Below are 17,971 nucleotides of genomic sequence, written 5' to 3'. Positions count from 1 at the left end.
TTCTCTGGTCCAGCTGATGCAGGGGAGGCCCCGCCTCTGCTCGCTGCACACCTGTGGCATCTGTCACTCTGTGTTCTGGGCTGTATGTGAAATGCCTTTCCCATACTCCAGAGGCACAGACTGAGGGTTTGTTTTGCTTTCTTCTGTTTTGAAGACAGTTTTATTCTATGTATTTGCCAGAAAAAGAAAGCTGAATTTTATCAACCACTCAACAAGAGAGATGCAGTCATAATTAGTCCAGTATTACACAGTATCTCAGTGAGAACACCCCCCATCCCCGAACAAAATGCCATACAGCCACACAACGGATGACCACTCAGCCATGGAAGGAAGGAAGCACTGACACGTATACACATGATACACCTTGAACACATGACACTCAGTGAGAGAAACCTGTCAAGGAGACCACATGTGTGATTCTGTTTATGTGAAACGTCCACAGTCATCAAATCGTAGACACAGGACTTCCCTGGTGGCGCAGTGGTTAAGAATCCGCCTGCCAATGCAGGTGACATGGGTTCGAGCCCTGGTCTGGGAAGATCCCACATACCGTTGAGCAACTAAGCCCATGCACCACAACTACTGAGCCTGCGCTCTAGAGCCCTCGAGCCACAACTACTGAGCCCATGTGCTACAACTACTGAAGCCCGTGTGCCTAGAGCCCATGCTCTACAACAAAAGAAGCCACTGCAATGAGAAGCTCGAGCACCACAACGAAGAATAACCCCTGCTCGCCGCAACTAGAGAAAGCCCGCGTGCAGCAACGAAGACCCAACACAGCCAAAAGTAAATTAAAAAGAAAAAAAAGTCCGTAGGCACAGCAGGCAGACTGGTGGTTGCCAGGGGCCAGGAAAGGGGGCAGTGGCTGCTTGCTGTGTAGGAAGTGATGAAAATATTCTGGAATTAGATAGGCGTGAAGGTTGCACAACTCTGCAGATATGCTGAATCCCTTGGAATTGTACACTTTAAAAGTCAGGTGAATTTTATGGTGTGTGAATTATATCTCAATAATGCTGTTATTTTTTTTTTAATGAACAAAATTACTAATTAAAACAAGAGAGAGCAACAGAACTTCTTCAAACACCACACGCCCCTCAGATGTGAGGGCTGACGCTGGAGTCCACAGTCTCACGAGCTTCCCCAACTTTCTGGGTGACACGTGGGTGTCACTCCAGCTGAGCAAGGAGACAGTACACCTTGGAGTCAGACGTACCTGGTTCAAATCTCACCTGTTCCTCTTCCTCGCTGGAGCATCTTTTCCGTTTGTATTTAGATCAGCAGCCGTGATGACTTTGGACCTTGTAGAATTTGAAAGCCACCACCTGAGACATGGCCCCAGGCTGAATCTCTGAGGCCGCTGGGGGCGTTCATTTTCTTGGTGAAGAGTTGGTGAGTCGGGGTCTCTCTCTGGGCCTCAGAGGTCAGGAAGCCTAATCGTTTCCCAGCTCATTGTGAGAGAATCTTTTAGGGTCAACTTAAATGATCCCGCCTTCTGAGACTGTCCTACGGAACCGACCACCAGTTTATCAGTTGGCAGTCCATCCGCGCCCCGTCCTGAGGCCCAGCTGCCCGGACCGCGGCCGGGATCCCTGCCTCCAGCTTCTCAGATGCCCACCTGGGCCCCTCCTCTCCAGCCTGCCCCTCGCTGCACCCCAGGGCTGTCAGGACGCACTTCCCACACTCTCGTCTCCCCAGCCCTCTGTCCATCCAGCAGCTTGTTCCCTGCCTCCTTGTTCTCCCAGCCTGTCCCCTCAGCCTGGAACATGTCCCCTCGGCCTTGGCCCCCAACTCCGGCCCCAGCTTCACGTCTCCCCTAAGTGACATCTGCACAGGAGGCTCTTTCTGAATCCCCAGACCCAGGTACTGTGTTCATTCCCTCCAGGCCAGCTTCTCCTGGTCTGGAGCCCCAGGCTTACTTCCATGCTTGTTCAAAGACCATCTTCCCCTGCGCTGTGTGCAGCGCCCAGACCAGATGGCCTTCTGGCACCCCCTCTCCACCCCCCGTGCCCAGCACACTGCCCGCTCACCGTCGGTGCCCACCAAGAGCCTCTCGGTGGATGCACGGAAGTGCCCCCGCATGCTCGCCTCGCCAGGTACTAGGTGCTAGATTCCTGCCGACTTGCTTCCTCCCCTGGTTTGGGGGGCAGGAGTTCAAATTCCCTATTTTGAAACTTTTATAGGTGACGTTGCATTGGGGATTAAGGCCACCTCTGCTCAGGCCGCCGTCCACTCTGGACAGCTGGCTTTTGTCCCCTGGGAGCCTGACTCCCCACTCCCGGGGTGGTTTCCACTTGTACTGAGAGGGGATCGTCACTGGGGTTGGGGGGCGTTTGCTGGTCCAGGTTTAGAAAGCCTTCGATGGGCAGAGTCATAGGAAAACAGTGCTTCTATTATCTTTAGGCATTATTATCTTTAATTAAAATAGGAATGAGGTGGGAGTCATTGCCTGGATTAAGCCGGATCATAGACATTTGCTGCTCTTTCCCACTGGCATCTGTGTGGACACCTGCGTGGGAACAGAATGGTAGATCTTTATGCCAAAGGAAGTTCCAGGAAGTTGCTTGATGAACGTCCAACCCTCACACCAAAAGTGTAGGAATATGCTTTCCCCTTATGACACAGAATTTCCAGCTGGAATGGCTTCTTCCTAAGAGAAAAGTTTATTTATAAATCAAGAAAAGCCACTAGCATTCAGTAACTTGGTCTAAGGTCGGAGAGCTTTTAGGTTACCTGTCTTTCCAAGTTAGTGACCAAGCAAATAATTTCTCCTGACTGAGGAAGAAGGATGATTTTTGTCTTCATCAGTGAGGTTCTTGTCACCGTATTTGAGCATCCGGTTGTGGCCTATGTTGGCAAACAGCCCTGGTTACTCATCAAGCGTTTGTGGGGACCATGAGTGACCCAGGCCTCGCCATCAGAATTGCAAGTGGGTGGAACTGGTCTCTGACCCGAAGGAGCTCCAGACCTTGGAGGCAGGGTCCTGTCCAAAGTGCATCTCAGGGCAGCGTGGCTGGTGGTGTCAGAGGCCTGGCCAGACTCTGCTCCACAGGGGAGGTGACGTCCAAGCCAAGGCCGTTTGTGGAGTCAGGGCAGCTTTTGGGGGGTGCGGGGAGGGGTGGCGGTGGTGGGAGAGGTGGGCCCAGCATCTGCAGAGGCCAGTTCAGAGCAGACAGCTGGGCATCTTGAGTCTCGGTGTGTGGGGTTAGGGGGTGGGAGGTGAGCTTGGACGGGGCAGTCGCAGCCGGGGGCCCAACCCGAGGCCTGGAATATGGGAGCGGGCACAGGAGAGCCTCTTGGGGTGGGGACGGGCTCAGAAACCCCAGCATAATCCGGACCCTCCTGCCAGCAGCCCTGGGGAGGGATTTGCCAAGCAAATCTCATGGACTCAAGGAGCACCGTTCATAATTTTTGTACAAAAATGAGTGAACAGGAGTAAATTTGGGAGATTTTTCATAAAATCTCCATTTTCAGCATCTTTTAAAAAATGAGACATGGCAACATGGAAACTGGGTGAGGCATAGGCAAAGCAGGGGTAGGCTAGCGGCCGTGTACCCAGTCACTATGCGGGGCCCAGGCCTGGCCTTGAGACCCCCTGCCCGACCACCCGCCGAGGGGGCTTTCTGGTCACAGGATCCAAGGGGCATCTCTGAGGAAAATCAACAGAATCGGTGACTGGGCGGAACGGAGGGGGAGGAATAAAGGGCTTTTGAACTTGGGGGACCAAACGGATGAGCCGTGTGGAGAGCGATTTTGAAACCAAGTTTAACGCAACAGAAGCGCCAAGAAGTCAAACACCAAACAAAGCAAAACACCAATCAAAAATGGATGGGGGTACTAGCTCCACGCCCAGCTCCTCCCAGCCCCCCACCCCATCTTTCTCCTTCCTGTTCGACTGATTCCTCTTCCTGGGCGGCTCCTCAGCCTTGCAGGCTGCTCACAACTATTTTCTGTGAATTGTTCAGAAATGCTCTCAGGTGGGTCGTCCTGTCTGGCCTGAGCAGCCATAGGAGTCCGGCCACTCTGTCGCCTTTACCTCCTCCTGCGCGAGCCCCGCTCACCCCGCCAGTGACCCTGGGCTCCCAGGAAGATGCTGCACTGAGCAGGCAGCGTAATGCGATGCTCGGAGGCCCGGGCTTGGCCGCCCCTCCCCTCGGGGGGACGTGGCCCCCGCGTCCAGGTCAGGGCTGTGCGGGGAGCACGTACACCCGCCCAGGACCCTCCCCGGGCCTGTGTCCACGGCTTCGGGCCACACGGCCACTCAGCTCTAGAAACACACAGAGATCCTCGCCAGGTGACCCTCTTGGAGTACAGCCTTGTGGACACTGGGGACCACCCACAGCCTGGAAGGGTGAATAAGTGAGGGGACGGATGCGTCAGTTACCCGGGAAGGATCGTGTGTCTCCCGGGCGTCCCCGCAGGCTCTCCAGGCCCCTGTGTCCCCCAGGAAGCCCTCTTGTCTGGTGGCAGCAGCACAGGGGCTGCCGGTTGTGGAATCCCCCGGCCACTGCCCATGCTACTCAAATAGCCTCTTTACAACCCATTTGTCAGAGGCAAAATCGCAACCACAGTCTCCTGGTTCGTGCCACCCTGAGGTCCCTGCAGTCATCGGCCTCTGGCTGCCCTGGAGCAGCTGAGCGGAGAGGGGTGCCCGCTGCATCACAGCCATGTCCCCGTTGTCCCCTGGGCCCACTCCCCACGCTGCCCACAGACCCCCGCTGCCCGAGCAGCCTCCGTGATACCACATCCACTCAGGAGCTGATCTTCAACAACGCCCAGAGTTTATCACAGTAAATGTTTCATGTGCAGATGACATTCAAGACCCTCCAATCAAAGCCCCTGCCCTCCTCCCACTTGACCCCTGGCCCCTCTGCTAGGTGTCCCTGCCTCTTGGCTTTTGTTTCATGCTGTTCCCTCTGCCTGGAACATCTTTCTTACACATCTTCATCTGTTGATTTTTTAAAAACTCTTTGTTATAGAAAATTTCAAACGTACGTGAAAGTAGAGAGACTTGGATAATGGACTCCATGTACCCAACACCCAACTTCACTGATTATCAACCCAGAGCCGACCTTGTGTTCTCTGTACCCTACCCAGCTCTTCCCTTTCTAGATGATGTTTAAACAAATCCCAGACATTGAATCATTTATTTCATCTGTGAATACTTCAGTATGAATCTCTAAAAGTAGGTAGCTCTTTTTTAATCTTCATCATACACCTTCCAAAAATTAACAATACCTAAAAAAATTACAAGAACTCCAGCCAGTGTACTCATTTCTCCAATGTCTCAATACATAAACATATATAAATGTGTGTATAAACGTAGAGAGTCATTTAGTATGAATATGTATGTGTAAGTATATGCATGTGTTTGTGTGTACATACATGGGCACGTGTGCATATATACATGTACATATATATATACATACAAAAAATTGAATCAGATCCAAATTAAATTAATACATGCAATTAATTCTTCTAAGTCTCTTTAATCCATAGACTCTTTCTCTCTGTTTGACAATCCTTACAATTCCTGGGTTATTTTTCCTGTAGAGTTGTCCACATTCCAGATTTTGCTGGTTTCATACACCCATGATGTCATTTGACATATTCCTCTGTTGTCTGAATTTCCTAATTGGTAGCTAGATGTAGAGATTTGATGAAAATAAAGCTGTGTTGTGTTGTGCTGTGTTTGTTTGGCAAGAAGGCTTCATGGGTGATGGCACATGTTCCCACGAGAGGCGTGTAAAGCCCGTCGTCTTTGTCTTTGTCCCACTTGTAGCCCCTGACCCCTGCCAGCCCTCACGCCCGCCCCTCTGGTCGTTCATCGTAGCTCGTAGCATCTGGATTCCACAGGAAGGCCTCGTGAGACCCACACTCCTCCTGTCCGCTCACCCACTGGCTTTAAGCTCGGGGTCAGTTTGAGTCGATGTAAAACCTTTGACTCAAGTCTCCCTGCCTCTGCATCTTCAGTGTGTTACTCCATTGGCTTCTGTTCTAAAGCATTTTGTGGACCAGCCTGATGACAATCTGATTTTCTTATCCTTTTGAGTGACCCAGGTTTTTTTTTTTCCTGGATAACCAAAGGTGTTATGTTTGTTTGTTTTTCTTTAACATTTAGTAGAGTGACTGTAACTTACGTTGGGATTAGTCATTCTTGGTCTGTTTCTCTGGGTGCTGACTGAACCCGTTCAACATTCACTTCGGGAACATTTTCTTAAATCATAGTTTTAGTGTTTGCTGTTTTCCATTGTTTATTTTCTTCTCCGAGATTTCCTTTTATATGCATGTTGTACTTTCTTTGCCTTTATTCTGCATTTATTGCTGTCTTTCACAATAGTGTCAGCACTTTAAATGCACACAGTGAAATGCACGTCTTTGGTGTTACAGTTTGATTAGCTTTGGCAAATGCAAACGTCTGTCATAACCCCTGCCCTACAAGGATACTGAGTCATTGTATCGACTTAGATACTGCCCTGTGCCCTTTGCACGAAATCGTCCTTCCAACCCTGATTCAAACAATGTTTTGATTGCTTCCACAACACAACACTCTGCTAGAATTTCATATAAATTGAAGTATTCATGCTTTTTTAATTTAAAACATTTTTCTGTTTTCCATGTTCTGTTTCTTTTAAGGGACAATCCATTGTGTTTGTTCGCTCCTGTGTCCCTTCTGGCTTAGCCTTGATTTCTGAAATTACTTTTTCTTTTATTTCTAATTCTTTCCTGGGTTCTTTTCACATCTCTTTCTAGTCTCAAATTCTGTTGCTTCTGATTATTTTCCCAATCCTGATTTATGTTGTTCTTCACGATGTCTACCATTCTCTCCATTCCTTGTAGCTCATTCTGAAACATTAGATTTCAGTTTCATGTTGATGTGACTTTCCGACACATTCGTTGTGTAACTACTGTTACACTGGTTTATGTAATTGTTGTTCACTGGTTTGGCTTTTAATATTGGGAAGTCATCTTTCTGTCTTCAGCGATCACCTAACACAGTGCCTTGCAACAGTAAGCAGTTGACAAATATACACCTTATTGAACTGAAGCCTAGCCTGTTGTGGTCAGTGTGAGGTTTTTCACCACCTTGTGGAAAAGCTCCATCTGACCCCATAAAACCCCAAGACTCATGGGCCATGAGGTACAAATCATAGAGCGGAAGGGACCTTAAAGCTTTTCTCGCTCAACTGCGTTATCAGTAATTCCTCTTCCACGAGCAGCTTGCTAAAGATCATAGACAGGAAGTAGCAAAACTGAGGGCAAATCCCTGGTTTCCTGACTCTTAGTTTCGTCCTCTTATATCCTGACAGCCTCAAAGTGAAGAAAAGTGTGTTTCTGTACAAAGCAGAATTTGTACAGCTGTTGCCTGTCTGCTTTCTGTCTGTTTTCTTTCACAGCCACCATCAGTTTCCTTACCTGCCTGGTGTTCACCCAAACCCGTGGCGGGGAGGGCTCTCTGGGCTGTGGTTCTGATAGAGAGAATGAGGGAAGGAGGAGAAAGGGAATGAAGCTCAGGCACCAGGAGACCCCTGTTCATCCTCTCCCCTCCCCCGACCACCAGCATCAGTAATGCAGCAGCTGTAGCACGAGTGACCGGCTTCCTCTGCCAGACTCGTAAAAGCAGACTGCAGGGCCTCACCCGGAGGACAAAATTGGGAGCACTTGATGCAGCCCAGGAAGATCTCTGTTCACAGAAGGCAGGCAGCATCTTCGACAGAGCGGAGGCTGTTCAAGCAGAAATAAAGATCGAGTCAAAGGGTTTCCTCTTTGCAGCTGCTGGTTCTGAATATCATGGACTGAGAAAAAAATGAAGTATCATTTGTTATATAATATAACCAATTATATTACATAATTTTATGTGTGTTATAAAGAGCCTTGGAGGAATGGCACCATCATGGGTAAGACCCCAGTAAGCGTCGTGAGGATGCTGGAGGAGACCCCAGGCTCTGGCACAGGACGTTTTATCTCAGAGCCGCTAAACTCGGGCTCGGGAACGGCTGTCGTCGGGGAGGAGTGGGTGGAAGTAAACACAGAGGAAATGAACAAATAGGAATTAGGGGTTAGAGACAATGACAAGCCAGTCTGTGTTAGAAGAAATAGTATTGAAGGATGCTGAAGTGACAAAAATAAAATTCCACTCATTTCAGCCCCTTTACCTCAGGTGTAATCATAATATATCATACTCAATGTTGGAAAAATTCACTCCAAGAAGAAAAAAAAGTTCTTTAAGAATGTAAATTGCTGGGGAATTCCCTGGCGGTCGAGTGGTTAGAACTCCACGCATTCATTGCCGAGGGCACAAGTCCAATCCCTGGTCAGGGAACTAAGATCCCACAAGCTATGCAGTGCGGCCAAAAAAAACCAAAAGATGAAGAATGTAAATTGCTGGATATATTTGTTTTAATACTAAAAAAAAAGGATAGTAAATAGCTGTAAAATCGAGCCAACAGCCAGAACTCACACTATTCACTACAGAGCAGGGCCCCTCCCTTCAAGGTGCAAAATAACCCTTGTGGTCGTGTTAATGCGGATTCTGACTCAGTAGCTCCAGGTGGTCAAGACCGTGCCTTCCTGACAGAATCCCAGGTGGCGCTAATGCTGCAAGTTCTAAGCCGACTCTAGGTGGAGACTTAAGCTTCGCCTGCCTCAAAATGCCACGATTTCGACCCACTTTGAGGCTGGTGCAGCTCAAGGAGATCCCTACGTAGCGTTATTCCAATCCCATAACCCTTGAGACTGTTCATTGAGCACCTGCTGCGTACCAGGACCAGAGGGGCGAAGGAACCGTGGTTCTTTGGTCTCAGGCTCTGGGAAGGGCAGGGGCTGAGGAGGAGGTGACGTGAGTAGCTGTCACACTGGCAGAGAAGGACGCACAAGGAGGTATAGGAGAAACCGGAGCCCAGCTGCCAGGAACACACCAGAGAAGGGAAGGTCACTCTGGCTGAGCTGCAACAGGAGGCTCCGTCCAGGAGGAGGAATTTGAATAAATGTAACCAAATGTCTTTTGTAAGATACTCACTTCGAATCCAGGCAGGAGCTGAGTCGGAGAAGCCTAACTGAGTTTCAAGAAGGTTATTCTGGTCTTGTTGGTACATCCAGCCCTGCATGAGGGGCCCAGAAGCTTCGCTGTGGAAGGGTGAAGATCAGAGAAGCTGGGTGTTTGCACCAGAAACGCCTGGATGAGCTTGGAAGGTGACTGGGTACCGAGGCGATGCGCACACATAGGACATGCTACGCAGGTGCTCAGAATCAGTGGTTTTAGCTCTTGGATTGTGACTGGCCCCCAGGGCCGAGGGCTTCTTAGAACCACGGCAGCAGAGCCCGTACTGTGTCCTGCTCTCGGACATGTGACACAGTGTCACAATGGTGACACCCACACCTCCCAGTGCCTATACTGCCCTCGACCGGTCAATTGTCGACTCAATTAAACTGCTATTTTCCAACTAGTCGCAAGGGTGTCTTCTCTCTCTCTCTCTCTCTCCTCTGCTCAGTCTGAAATTTTGGATTTCTGTAGCTACCACCAAACCCAGCAGTTACAATGTAAGAAAATTCTTAAATCTCATAGAAAACCAGAGCACCCGAAAGCCCCAAGAGGGAATGTTTTCCTACATATTAGTTATTAATTTGCAAAGAGGAAAAGCTGTCTCCCAAAATCTTAAGCTTGGGTATCTTCTTTTCTTTTTTAACATTTGAAACCCTAGAAAGGAACATGATCTAGGGAGAAACAGTTTAGAAGACTTCTTAATTGTATCCCAGATACACTGATGTTTCTCTAAGCCAAGCACCACTGAAGCAAGGAAATTTCCAGTCTGCTTCCTGGGACCCTGCTGAAGGCCAGTGGCAAGTGTGAGTGTTGAGATAATTCTAACACAAGGAAAGAACATACTAGAATGTGTGTGTGAGATTTCCTCAGCCGGGGAACTTAGTCCCTGTACAGCACTAACATGTAGGTCTTCCTATCATTTCTAAATCTGTGTGGGGCGTTTTTTTTGTTTTTTGTCTTCTGTTTTTATCACACAGAGGTATTTTATTGTAAGTTATATGCAAAAGCAACTTAGTTCTTTGGAAAAAAACTTTTAAATAAAATAGACCAATATTTAAGATACACTGAACCAAAAAAAAACTGAATGAAGATGATAAAGATAAAAATGTATTACTCAAAAAAATCCTTGAATTTATTAGAATATAAAACTTTAATGTCCCTCTAGTCAAAATTTTATTCACAAGAGGTCGTAGGTTGGTTGTTTGTTGGAAATCTGTTTGAAAAGTTCAAAAATTAAAATAGTTGCTTTATTTCTTTGTTCCATTAGTACTAAGTCACAAGATCTTTGTAAGTCAACCCTCTCTTCTTCGGTGTGAGTTTTCTGCTGGGATGAGGAGCCGTGGGCCTGGGAGAGTTGGACGAACTGTCCCACTTCCCCTGTGGTCGAGGCTGGTGAGGGTAGGCTTGCCTGTGGGTTTCAGGAGGTCGGCTGAAATCATGAGTTTCTCTAGAGCGGCAGTGGTTCCAATTCCTGCAGAGTCGCCTTCATTTGGAGCAGAGACTAGAGTATAGAGATGCAAGGAGTCTGTCTCTGGCTCCCTCTGGCCGCTGCCCCCATGGAGCCTGTGTAAATCGGCAGAGTAGGTGGGCTCGGAGCAGCGGCTGTGCACGCCGGCGACCGAGAAACGCTGAGACAACCAGGGTCTGGCTGATGAGCAGCTTTTCAGGCGTGATTTTCTTGTCTCATCTCTGTTTCTTCCTCCCCCAGGAGAAATGGGCCCCGTGAGGCAAGCGTGACCCTCAAGTCCAGCCCGCCAGCCCGACGCCCGGCCGGGAGGACAGCGCCATGGCTGGAGTCGTGGAGCAGAAGAGCGGGCTGGTGCGCAGCAAGCTCGGCGAGGCCGGCAAGAGGAATGGCCTGATCAACACCCGAAGCCTCGTGGCTGAGAGCAGGGATGGCCTGGTGTCCGTGTACCCGGCGCCCCAGTACCAGAGCTGCCGGGTGGTGGGCAACGCGGCACCGGCCGCCCCGGATGGCAGCAGGAACAAACCGGTTCAGCAGCTGCTGGACCCCAACACCCTCCAGCAGTCGGTGGAGTCCCTCTACCGGCCCAACATCATCCTCTACTCGGAGGGCGTGCTGCACCCCTGGGGGGACAGCGTGGCGGCCGACTGCTGTGAGACCACCTTCATCGAGGACCGGTCGCCCGCCAAGGAGAGCCTGGAGTACCCCGACGGCAAGTTCCTCGACCTCTCGCCCGAAGACATCAAGATCCACACGCTCTCCTACGACGTGGAGGAGGAGGAGGAGGAGTTCCAGGAGCTGGAGGTCAGAGCGTGTGTTTGTCATGGGCCTTCGGGAGCAGGGTGTGGGGCTCTGGGGGTGATACGAGTGCCAGGCAGAAGTCGGGGCGTGAAGCCAGTGTGCGAAAGTGCAGGGCAACCAAAGCCTTCTGGGTGCCCTTCACTCAGAACTTTTGTGGAAGATGCGGGGACGGAGAAAGAGGTGAGGACCAGGACCCAGGGGGCTTCAGCAGAGATGCTGGTCAGAGGGGCCACAAGGTCACAGCCGTCGGGGCAGGGCTAAGATGGATTTAACGGTTGACAGTGCTGGCAGGGGGTGGGGCTCTGCTGACACCCCGCCCACAGGGGAGACCGGTCACTGGCAAAAGCGAGCAGGGGAGGGGGGCTCATGGTCCTAGGGCCACACAAGGCTGGAAGTACACGTGTGGGGACAATTTGGGATGTTTTTGCTGCTACGTGTGGTTTCCTTAATTTGACATTCCAGGGTGTCTACTAAGGATCATTGGAATAGCTGAAACCTGCTGGAAGAAACAGTTGAAATTGATAGCATAGGGGGCAGACGAGCTGAATTATTGCAGGGTCCCGTCTCCCGTAGGGCAGGCACAGGCGTCGGATCACACGCCCAGAAACGTGCGTGTTGGCCAGGGTGTGACACACGGCCGCCCCCGTGGAGGGCGAGGGTGAGGCTGCAGGGGTCTGAGCCCAGGAGGCCAGCACCCAAACCGGGGGGCAGTCATTTTGCTGCTGTGAGGCTAGAGGGGGTTTCTCCAGGACATGCATGGCAGGGAGAGAAGGGCCGGTTTCTGTCAGTTGGGAGGGAAAGACCTTTAGGAGGAAGCGTGTGGTCAGAGGGAAAGGAAGTTTGTTTCCTACTTTGATAGGTGAGAACGTTTTGTGGGCGGAGGGAAACGTCCAGGGCAGAGGATGCCGGGGGGCGCGGTGGGGGCAGGAGTTGACGTCCAGGCAGAAGTCTGGTCTTTCTCAAGCAGTCCGCACAAGGCTTGTCTGAGAAGGTTAACAAGTCCAAGTGCTCTGGGTGGAAGAGGATGGGATGAGGGCCCACGTGGGGGAGGGTCATGGAGCTGGGGGAGGGTGAGGACCCTCAGGGCGGTGACTAAGGAAAGTGACCATCCTAGAAGAGACAGCCAGCATCGGGGGCGGTGGGGGGTGGTCCGTGTGCAGGTGTGGTCAGGCCTGAGCGCTGTGACCTTCCCCGTGACGGATGGCCGCCCTTCAGCAGGGGAGGCTCAGGGCAAAGCAAGCTCGGGGCTTCCTGCCTGCAAGCTGGGAGAGGCAGGAGAGAGCAAGGGAGGGTGTCTGGAGTAGACTCAGCCCCACCATGGGGGCCCAGACTGGGGAGAAGGTCAGTGAGGTCACAGGGAACTGATGGGCCCAGGAGACCAGGGGCGTCAGGACCGGAGGTAAAACGAGAACCAGAGCAGCTGGAGTGATGGTTTTAGTTCAAACAGATATTCAGAAACGGAAAACAAAGTGTGCTTTTGTAGCAAACCCTGTGAACAGAGCCCCTGAAACCAGCTGACGGGGAGTGGAGTGGAGGGCAGCTGTCGGAGGCCGTCGGGAAGACCAGCACACCCCGGGGACCCCGTCAAGGGGCAGAGCAGGGGTGAGCTTGGGCCGTGCTGAAATTTGAGAAAGTTGGGCGAGTGCTTTAGCTGCCATTCAGGAGCCTCTGTTCAGTGTCCACTTTTACCAAGGTCTGGGGTTTTGCCTAAAGCCAAAGTGTAAATGCTACGTGGAGTTTAGGAAGCAGACATACAAAGATGCAATTTCAGCGAAACGCGGGAGTTATAGTGATGGAAACCCGCTGCTCCGAGAGCCTCCGAAGGAGAGGCTGAGCCCCCGAGCTCAACGTGGGGCTCAGGGGTGGCTGCAGAGGAGGCGACCGGTTGCACCTGGCCGGGGAGAGAGAGACCCTCCGGCAAGAAGGTTCGTGGGGATAGGGGGTGAGAATCAAAGGGACGTCGTGAACAGATGACACACAGAGGTGTCCAACCTAGATCAGCGGGGACAGCGAGGGGTTAGACCTGGTGGGGCCGGGAAGGCAGGACCAAGAGGACGCGGGATCCTGTCCCTGAGGACCTCACTGCCGTCTCGGGGAGACTGGATTTCAGGCGGGGACACAAACCCAGAGGCTTGGAGACAGGAAGGACAGTAATAGGGTCAAGAGGAGCCCCACGGAGGGGCGGGGCCGAGACTGGGAGCCCAGCCTATCTGAAGCTCCAGGGGTGCCGCCGTGCAGGCTCGTGTGTAGGGGATCCCGGGGGGATGGGGGTGTTTCAGGTAGGGGTGCATCGTCAGAGCTGCTCTGGCTGCAGAGCAGGACGAGGGGCCTGTCATAGAAGAGGATGAGAGAATCAGGGCAGCATTACAAGTGAACAGATGCTCAGGAAGTGGTACCTGCCATTGTCTGGAGAAGATAGGAAGGAAGGGTTGGGGCCTCTCTGTGCCCAGAGGGTCCCAAGCCCCCCATTGGCCAGGCTGGCTGGCACAGGATTTTCAGCTTTGTCACATGTTCTTAGAAATCAGCTCCAACACATAACATCCCCAGCAATGAAAAGTGTGGGACACTTAGTAGACTGAAAATGTAGAGGTAGCTCTTGCCTACACTGTTCCTTTGTAACTCATGTGGGCTTCAGGCCTCCCCTCTCTCTGGTCACATCCTACATGCAGGAAGTGTTCTGTTTTCCCATTCCATGAAAAAATAATGGGCATGTACGCATTAGCATTTGCCGTGTAACAAATCTCCCCCAAATCGGTGGCTTCTAACAGCCCTGTGAGCTCGTGATTCTCGGGGTCAGCATTCTGCAGGGGTCTCAGCTGGACGGAGGCTGCTCTGCTGGGCTTGCCGGGTTCCCCCACTGGCCTGAGCCTGAGAATGTGGGCTGGGCTATTGGCCCAGGTGACAGAGGTGACAGGACCACATGCCTCTCATCATGTGGCGGCCGTGGTGGGGATTCTGGGAGCAGAGAGCGGGGTGAGCAGGGAGCCAGGGCTTTTCAAGTCTCTGCCGTGGAGCACACGTTATACATCTTATCTTCCAAAGCAAGTCACATGGCCAAGACCAAAGTCGGTGTGGGAGGGGCTGCTCAGGGTGACAGGATAGGAACATGCCAACCACAGGGCCCGGACTGCAGCAGCTCCCACAGAGCAGGCATCACTTTTTAAGATCATCGAATTGAACAGAATGAGAACAGTCATGGTCGTATTGTAACTCAAATAAAAAAACATGGTCCGTATTGATGTGGGGCTCTTCCCAGAAGGCAGCTCTACTTCCGATAAAAGGGAAAATGTGGTTTTGACTCCTTGGGGAGTTCCATGGCTTCACTCAGTCTAAGCAGATCGATTCTGTTTCCTGGAAATCACAGTTTTCAGAGAGCTTTGCCCTGGTAGGAGCAGGGCCTTGTCACCGGGGCCTTTCCTCTGCCCCCATCTCTGCCCAGACAGGCTTGCCCAGCACTCGGAGTGGAGATGGCCTGGTCCAGACGGGTCCACTCACCGGGCGCACATCTGTAGGAGGCCCTGCAGCTTCATTTGTCTCTGGGGCGGTGGTGCTGGCGTGAGCGGATCTGCAGCTGATTGAAAGCATCTTGTGGAGAGGCCTCGGCCACGGCATTTGCTGTGCGCTGCCCGGAGAGTGGGAGCCCGTCACAGCGGAGAGTCGGCCTGGGAGTTCAAGGGTGCGCGGAGGGGATGGAGGGTGACCGGGCAGGGCCTCCTCGGGGGGGCCTCGGGACGCTCTGGGTGCACGATCTGGGGCCTCTTCCTGGTTCCCGACCGCAGCTAAAAACCACAGCTCACGGGGCCCCAAACCGCAGGAAATCACGTCTCCTTTCACACAAACAAAACTCAAGCAGAGAGATTTCAGTCACAAGTAATAAAGCAGTTCTGCAAAATATAAAATTTGAGCTTAAAGTTATGAAATGAAGTGGGTGCAGGTCAGGGCTGGAGGGGCCTCATTGCATGTTGAAAGGCTGATGGTCACCCTTTTGTGACAAAGCCAAGCCTCCAGCATCCGTTGGAAAGTACATGGGATGTCATCACTGGGACATAGTGACACGGGAAGAAAGCGGAAGGTGACGCATGTTTCTGGAGCATCTTCCTGTGCCAGCCCCTCTGCGCACCCTGCCGTCTGATCCCGGCAGCCACGCTGGGCGACAAGCTCTGTCCCTAACCCTGCACATGAGAGGTGGAAGCTTGGAGGGGTCCCAGGTGTCTCTCCTGGCGTCAGACTCCTGTGTCCTGATGGCGATACTCTGTGGTCCCTGAACGGCTCTTTCACACACAGCCACCTCCTCACGTCTGAGCCCTCACCTGGACTGTCCAAGCCCTGAGACTGCCCTCCCATGAAAAACCGGAAACCTATTGGGAGAGACAGGGTTTCACACTCAGGGTAGCACCTTGCAGAGGCCTCCTTCACACACAGGAACAGAGCAGGGAGGACTCGCAAACATTTGACGAAAACCCCGAAGCGTGAATGAGGCAGAAGAACAAAAATAGAAGAGTGGACCCAGAGGAAACTGAAATCACTCAGAAAATCATAGGCAGTGTTTTAAACACAATCTTAGTGTCCTATGAGGATGTGAGAGGCTGCTCTGGGGTGGGGCGGGGAGGCCGGCTTGGGTTTGGTTTGTTTGCCTTGCTACCTGGGCTGGACCCTCACGTGCGCTGGTGACAGAGGTGGGGAGTGGGGGTCCTCGCCTCGCTCCTGGTTCGGGGTCAGTGCTCAGACTCAGATTAAGGACCAAGTTCTTGAGGCTCTTAAGCAGGTGCAGGGAGCAGCCTTTGTCAAGACTTGGTCAAACAGGAGTTTTTTTAATATAAAAAAATGGGTGTTTAACTTTGCCAAATGCTGGGAATTTTTGTCCTTTATTGTATTTATGTGACCTATTATATTAACTGATTTTCATATATTAAACTCTCCTTACATTTGGCGATAAGTCCCCCATGGTCATGGTGTTTACTCCTCTTTAAATATTGCTGGATTTAATGTGCTAACAACTTGGTAAAGATGTTTATTGCTGTGTCCATGAGGGGTCTTGGTCCTTGACAACTACAGCTTTCTTTTCTTGTCTTTTTCTGGCTTTGGTGTCAGGGTGACCCTGGCCTCATAGGATGAGTTGGGAAGTGTTCCCTCCTCTTCTCTCTGAAAGACTGTGCCCAGCATTGGTACTTTTTCTTCTCAGGTATTCGTTCATATTCACAGTGAAGCCATCTGGGCCTGGGCTCTTCTCTGTGGGAAGATTTTTGATTACTGATCAGACCTGATTTCTCTATGATTTTAAAGAAAATCTTTAGGTTTTCCTTTCTTCTTGACTCAGCTTTAGTAATTTGTGTCATTCTAGGGATTTGCCCATTTTATCCAAGTTACCTAATTTGTCAGCATGACATTGTCCATAATATTCCATTTAAATCTTCTCACTTTCTATACAGTTGGTGATGTCTCCTCTTTTCATGCCTAATTTTGGTGATTTTCCATTTCTGCCTTGCTCAGTCTAGCCAAAGGTTTATACATTTCCTTGATCTTTTCAAATATCTGTCATCTGTTTCCATTGGTTTGTCCTTGCTTCTCGGTTTTCCATTTCAATGATTTTCACTCAGATATTTATGATATTTTCCTCTCGTTTCCTATGGCCTAAATTTGCTCTTCTTTACCTAGTTTCTTAGTTATTGATTTGAGATTTTTCTTCCTTCGTAATATATGTATTTAAAGCTGTAACTTTCAAACACTGTTTTAACTGCCTCCTATAAATTTTGATACGTTGTGTTTTCATTTTCGATTTAGTTCAAAATATTATCTAATATGCATTGTGATTTATTTATTTTACTTATGGGTTATTTATAAAAGTGTTGTTTAATTCCCAAATTTCAGGGATTTCCCACGCTTTTCCTATCATTTACTCCTAATTTAATTTCATATGGTTGAAGAACATAGTTTGTATAATTTCTCTTCTAAGTTTATTGAGATGTGATGTGTGGCCTAACGTACAGTGTGTTCTGGGAAATGTGCCTTGTGCATTTGTGAAGGAACTTGTATTTGTCGTTGTGTGAAGAACCCATGAATGTTTGTTGAGTTGAGTTGGCCATGCTGTTCACGTTTTCTGTTTTGTTGCTTATCTTCCTGGTCGTTTCATCAGTGTTGTCAGTTTTTGCCTCACGTATTTTGGGCTCTATTGGTTGGTGCATGTACATTTATAATTGTTATACCTTGCTGGAATATTGACCACTTTATCATTATAAAATGCTAGTGTTTGTGTCTAATAATGTTTTTTGTCTTCAGGTCTATTTTGTGTGACATTAGTATAGCTGCTACAGCTTTCTTATTATTACAGTTTGCACGAGGTATCTTTTTCCATCATTTTGCTTTGAGTTTATTTTTGTCTCAGAATTTATAGTGTGTCTCTATAGAAAACACATAGGTGGGTCTTGTTTTTTTAATCTGTCTTACAGATTGTCTTACAATCTCTGTCTTTTGATTGGAGTATTTAATCCATTTGCATTAACTGTAATTTTTTATATGGTTGGATTTATGTCTGCCATTTTGATTTTTGTTTTCTACATGTTTTTTGGTTTTGTTATTGTTGTCTCTCTTTTTCTTCTTACTGCCTTTTGGTGGCAAATATGCATTTGCATAGCCTCACATCAGCCTGGGATGTGAGGAGAGCTCCC

General features: G+C 50.1%; 1 protein-coding gene across 7 annotated transcripts in view; it reads left to right on the top strand.

Moving 5' to 3' along the window:
* SYNDIG1 (synapse differentiation inducing 1) overlaps positions 1-17,971 on the top strand; it is a 116,200-nt gene that overhangs the window by 48,361 nt on the left and 49,868 nt on the right. For all 7 annotated transcript variants that reach the window (XM_036826833.1, XM_036826828.1, XM_036826831.1 and 4 more), the window contains one exon: positions 10,749-11,309. In XM_036826833.1, the coding sequence (XP_036682728.1) occupies positions 10,827-11,309 (483 nt within the window). In that variant the 5' untranslated portion in view covers positions 10,749-10,826. The remainder of the gene's footprint in view (positions 1-10,748; positions 11,310-17,971) is intronic.

This window comes from Balaenoptera musculus, chromosome 15 (genome assembly GCF_009873245.2).
Source record: "Balaenoptera musculus isolate JJ_BM4_2016_0621 chromosome 15, mBalMus1.pri.v3, whole genome shotgun sequence".
NCBI lineage: Eukaryota > Metazoa > Chordata > Mammalia > Artiodactyla > Balaenopteridae > Balaenoptera > Balaenoptera musculus.
This window is presented reverse-complemented; position numbering and strand designations above follow the sequence as displayed.